The 5,237-nt window shown below is 39.6% G+C and overlaps 1 protein-coding gene across 2 annotated transcripts in view; it reads left to right on the top strand.

Annotated features, from left to right (window-relative positions):
- The window catches only part of trappc11 (trafficking protein particle complex subunit 11), a 40,636-nt gene that overhangs the window by 14,183 nt on the left and 21,216 nt on the right, over positions 1-5,237 (top strand). For both annotated transcript variants that reach the window (XM_015020935.1, XM_015020936.1), the window contains exons 11-16: positions 615-708; positions 1,111-1,190; positions 1,730-1,808; positions 3,472-3,526; positions 3,621-3,766; positions 3,858-3,919. In XM_015020935.1, the coding sequence (XP_014876421.1) occupies positions 615-708; positions 1,111-1,190; positions 1,730-1,808; positions 3,472-3,526; positions 3,621-3,766; positions 3,858-3,919 (516 nt within the window). The remainder of the gene's footprint in view (positions 1-614; positions 709-1,110; positions 1,191-1,729; positions 1,809-3,471; positions 3,527-3,620; positions 3,767-3,857; positions 3,920-5,237) is intronic.

Here is a 5,237-nt window from a genome sequence, read left to right on the forward strand (position 1 = left end):
CCAGTTTGTTTCGTAAAACGGTTGAAACACACAGCACAGGACTTAAGGAGCTCCGATCGCCCTGTTGCCACATAGAAGATGGCGACGCTATTACCTACGACTAAGCGCTCCATGAGGCATCTACGTATTAATGTCTATGTTCAAAACAACCACAACTTTCTGACAGGAGTTAAATATGGCACCAGTTAAACATGTGGATCCGTGTGGTCTAGAAATCATGTCAACGCAAGTACGTGGATATATTGGCGCATTATTTGTTCCAGACTGTAATGCACGGAACCCTAAGACTCAATTTTCCCATTTAGGCATGCAAATACAAATAGAATTTCCTCTTTGTTCAGAGTTTTTATAAATAATTGTTTTTATTGATATTAAATTGAGTTTTTGTGTGGATGAAAGGGCAAAACACATAATAAAGTATTCGTTTTTCCAGATATGTATTGACTAAGCCTAAGTCCACCTAGGAGGAGTGTCCAAAGTGTGGCATTTTTAATTTAAAGAAAATATGTAAATATGCCTTAAATATGCCTGTAGTTTAATTTTGCCAGTTTTGACCCCTGGGGCAAAATGTTTGGACACATTTAATCTGAGGGTTTCACTGTTGGTTTCTGCAGGTGGGGACGACCTATCCTTCCCCAGATCCCCTGGACACCCAGAGTGGAGGACTGGACTTCTATGGACAGAGGCCTTGGAGACAAGGACACCAGAGTATGTTTTTCTTTTTTAACCTGAACTACTAAACTGAAGCAGACCTGGATCAGATCTGGACTAGAAAGCAGCATCACTAAATCTAAAATGTCCTCACAACATGTCCTACACACACACACACACACACACACATTCACACACACAAACACATGGTGACTTTTAGTCTAACATCATCAGCATATTTGGATGATGAGAGTTGGAACAACACTCATTTATCTTTGGGATGACTAAAGTATTTCTAAAATGAAAACTTTGAAAGTTGTTGCTGCAGATCACTTTGAATCTGCAGCACAATTTAAAGTAAAAAAACAATTTAAAGTAAAGTTCTCCACCTGTTTAAGAAGCTAACACAGGGTTTGAATGAAAGGCCTTCTGAACTCACACCATTGTTGTGATTTCTAGGTATTGATCCAACAGATCCAGAGAAGGAGAAGCGGGGGATCCTGGCTCTGCAGATTAAGGAGAGAGATGTCCCACACTCTGTAAGGAACCTCCCATCTGACTTTATGGAAGCTGCTCTTCATCATAGTCACAACTCCATCTAGTTAATAGGGAGTAGGTTCCAAAAAATGCCTCTGAATCCATAGACATTATTTATGAAACATAAGTGAAGTGAAATAATTTGAGTCAAAACTCCTGCATGTGTTAAACAGCAGAATTTAAAACACATTATTTCTTTTTACCACATCTGTATATGTATCTCAGTATAGAACTATAAAAAGCGTTTCCTGCTAAAATGCAGTGTCAATGCTGTAAGCCGAATCTTTTTGCTGAGAACTGCTGAAGTTCAAAACACTTTCTGAAAACATAATAAATAAGCAGAAGCTGATGGAAAAACTTTTAGTGGCTGTAAAAACCCAGTGGATGATGGTGAGCATCATCCTTTAGATCTCCTGCAGCATGTGTTCTGAAGCTCAGTCCTGGTCTCAGGTAGCTTCTGATGTAAAGAACGGTTGTGAATACCACCTGCTGCTCTGCTCTGCTGAAGTAAAACCCACTGTGTCTGCGTCTGCCTTCACAGGAGCTGATAATAGCACTTCTCAGTAACGCTGTGGCCCAGTTCAAGAAGTACAAGTGCCCTCGAATGAAGAGTCACCTGAGTAAGTGTTTGCCTCTTCTCCATTCAGTCTTCCTAACAGCACCATATATCAGCACTGACGTTGGTATCAAACATTACTAGTTATTTTTTAACTTATCGGTCTGATGAAACCAAGCTGATATGAACAAGCAATATTTCTTTCCATATTGTTGCCGTTTGTTTCTGGAGAGGGAAGGATGGAGGTTGGTCACGTGATAGTGATAGCGATGCACCAAAGGATTGTGGGGAAACAGAGAAGCAGTAGTGAAGTCAGAAGTATGCTTGTGTTTTTCAAGGTATCGAAACGGTAGTGCTGTAACAATCAATCATGACGAATCGATTATTGAAATAACCGTCAACTAATTCAGGAATCGATTAATTGCTGACGGAAGTAAACAGACTCAAAACACATCTAAGAACAACATTCTTAGAGCAGTAATAAAGCCAAAAATATGCACAGATTTCTGTAAATCTGTTCTACTTAGATCTCTTCATGTGGCATTTTCAGCTTCACCAGGGTCAAATTTATAGAGGAATTAATGGTGCTAACCTCATGGAATACATAAATAAGAAATGATACACAAACTCCATTCTCTCTGCTTATAAACAGGAAGACATTTAATGCACATCTGCAGATTCACACATCACATTTTCATCGTCTCATTTTCATCGTCTCAGAATCCAAAATGTCTCGTCTCTTACTTCTGATATCAGGTTTTTATACCATTCCAGCCCTACTGTTGTGTATTGGAAAACTTTTGACCAATGGCGTTACCGAACCTCGCTTGCATAGCAATTCTGGCTCCGTCTTACACTGGATGTGTGTTGGAAGTTCCGAGAATTAGGGGTTGACCTCCTGGAAATTAAATCTACTTCATCAGAAGAACTATTAGTCAAGTTGTTGGTTCTTTATCTGTCCAAACAAAGATTCTTTCCCATTCCTAGCCGGCGTTCTCGCACGCAAGCAGGAAAGAAGTTTGCCAAAGGTTTCTTGCACAACAACTTAACCTTTCCCTCTTTGGTGATTGTTTATTCCACATCTCTCCAATCTGAATTCCTTTCTGACTTCTAGGTCAGATTGACCCAGTACATTTGACACAGTACATTTCTTTTCAGTCAAAACATATCTTAATGTGAATCAACCAACAACATGACTTTTAACTATTAATATAATTATATTCCTCTACAAATTCTGTAAACAAAACAGAATTATTTAGCTGCAGATTCATCATTTGTTGTAACTGATGAAACATTCTCTAAAATAATGCTGTTATTGCATTTTAGGCAATAAAATGTTTGCTTTCTTGAGTAAAAATGTTTTTATTATTTGCATATTTGAATGTATTTCTAATATTATTCTAATATTTCTAATATTTTATAAAAGGCTTAAATGAATCTGCAAAATGTGCCAATTTTTTTTATCTGATTACTCATTTAATCATCCGAATAATTCATATTATTAATTCATAGTATTTGATAACTAAAATAATCGTTAGGTGCAACCTTAAAATATATATCATGTCGTAAATATTGTTTATCAGTCATAACAGCAATGTTGATATTGGTTATTGATATCGGCCCAAATTTTTAAATTGGTACATCTGTACTTACTGACATATGCACATCATGACTCCTGTTGACCCTCTTGTGTCTAAGCATTATTATTTTTTTTTTTTCGTTTGCAGTGGTGCAGATGGGAGAGGAATACTACCATGCTAAAGACTACACCAAAGCCTTAAAGTGAGCCCTGTGCTGCACGTGTTCCACTGTCAGCTTGTCAGGGAGGAGCTGCTACATGCTACATGCTACATGCTCTGTGTTTGTGTTTGGTCAGGCTGCTGGACTACGTGATGTGTGACTATCGCACAGAGCGCTGGTGGCCTCTGCTGACTGCCATATTGACCACAGCTCTGCACTGTGCTTATCTGATGGCCAGTGTCAAAGACTACGTCATCTACTGCATGGAGCTGCTGGGCAGAGGTACCAGGACCCCAAATCATCCTTACACTGGAGGGTTTTACTGAAACTCACAACTGGATCTAAGTTTGACTACTTCTGTTTTGTCCTTCAGCTTCTACCCTGAAAGAGGAGCAGAAATCCAGGATAGAGAAGAATCTCTTTAAAGTTTTAATGGTAAGACCAAAGGGTTAGACCAGAACTTCCTTTATTAAGAAGTAGAGGGGCAGGATCATGTGAAATCAACTTTTGTGAGCCTTAAGGCCCCAATATACTCGGGCGTATATCAGTCCGCTGAATCTGCGCGGATTCCACGCGGGCTCAAAGCAGACATCCGCCCGAGATGTCCGTGCATGGATAGATTTTTATGACTGCGTACACGTACTCAGTGTCGCACAGTAAACTGCCTGGTGGAAACAGTGTTCTCATCGAACTGGTTTTCATGTGACACTGGCCTGATAAGGTTTATAACTATAACTCATATAACCAAGGTTACATGAGTTCATATTGTTTCAAAGTTGAGATCAACATGATAAAAGTCAACATAAAGTTGTCACGAGGACGTGATAGACATGTAACCGAAAATACTTAACAGCAACAGGCTTTATATATTCACACAAATATTGACATGGTGAATAATGCAGAATTATAAGAACAAAAGACAAGACATCATCCTAGACTTCTTCATCAGCAGCGGAACAGAGACGTGGTCCGATAAGTTGAGTCTGACTTTTTTTTTTTCTTCCAATAACAGCAAGGAATAATGATCGGGTATGTGGTCATTTTTTATTGCTGCACAAATTGTTACACTGATCACAATTGTGGTTTCGGAACATACAAAACAGAGCTAATTGAATGAATCTCTCATTATAGCTAAAGCCAGCGCAGCCACCTGCTGCTCCTCTGCCTGCAGTAGGAAGCTGCGCTGCTCTGGGCAGCTGTTCACTGTCTTTGCCGGATGAACCGACATGTCACTGCCATTCTCTGTCCCTCGCTGAGAGGTGAATTAAAGCTTCTCAGATGGAGAAGAAACAGAGCTAGGCGCCCAAATAGTTAATCAAACTTGCTAATCCTCATTAGGATTGTGTGAAATAAAGGAATTTGTCACGAGAGAATTTCAGGTAATCGGTACGCTCAAGTATGAAGACCCAACCGTCCGCGGACAGTACGCGCAGAGTCCGCGCGGTTCATGGAATGCGCACAATATACGCCCAAGTATATTGGGGCCTTTAGATCATGTTATAATATTATTTCCTCATCAAAAACATGCCTTGATTCTTTCATGCATGTTTGAGAAATCATTTAATCTCCATGGCAACCGTTCAGTTGTGCTAAATGCCTGGGTGAACTTAGTGCTGCCTTCAAAGCACAGCTTCTCAGAGCGACTCCCCCACACAACCCCTTCAGACTAGACAGCAGCAATTAGCAAACACCTGCTATGCTAATTATAGAAGGCACTTCTCAGTGCAACACTGATTTTTTTAAAAAATATATA

The sequence above is a fragment of the Poecilia latipinna genome, unplaced genomic scaffold (assembly GCF_001443285.1).
Source record: "Poecilia latipinna isolate Pla-1442-1.1 unplaced genomic scaffold, P_latipinna-1.0 Scaffold2689, whole genome shotgun sequence".
Classification (NCBI taxonomy): Eukaryota; Metazoa; Chordata; class Actinopteri; order Cyprinodontiformes; family Poeciliidae; genus Poecilia; species Poecilia latipinna.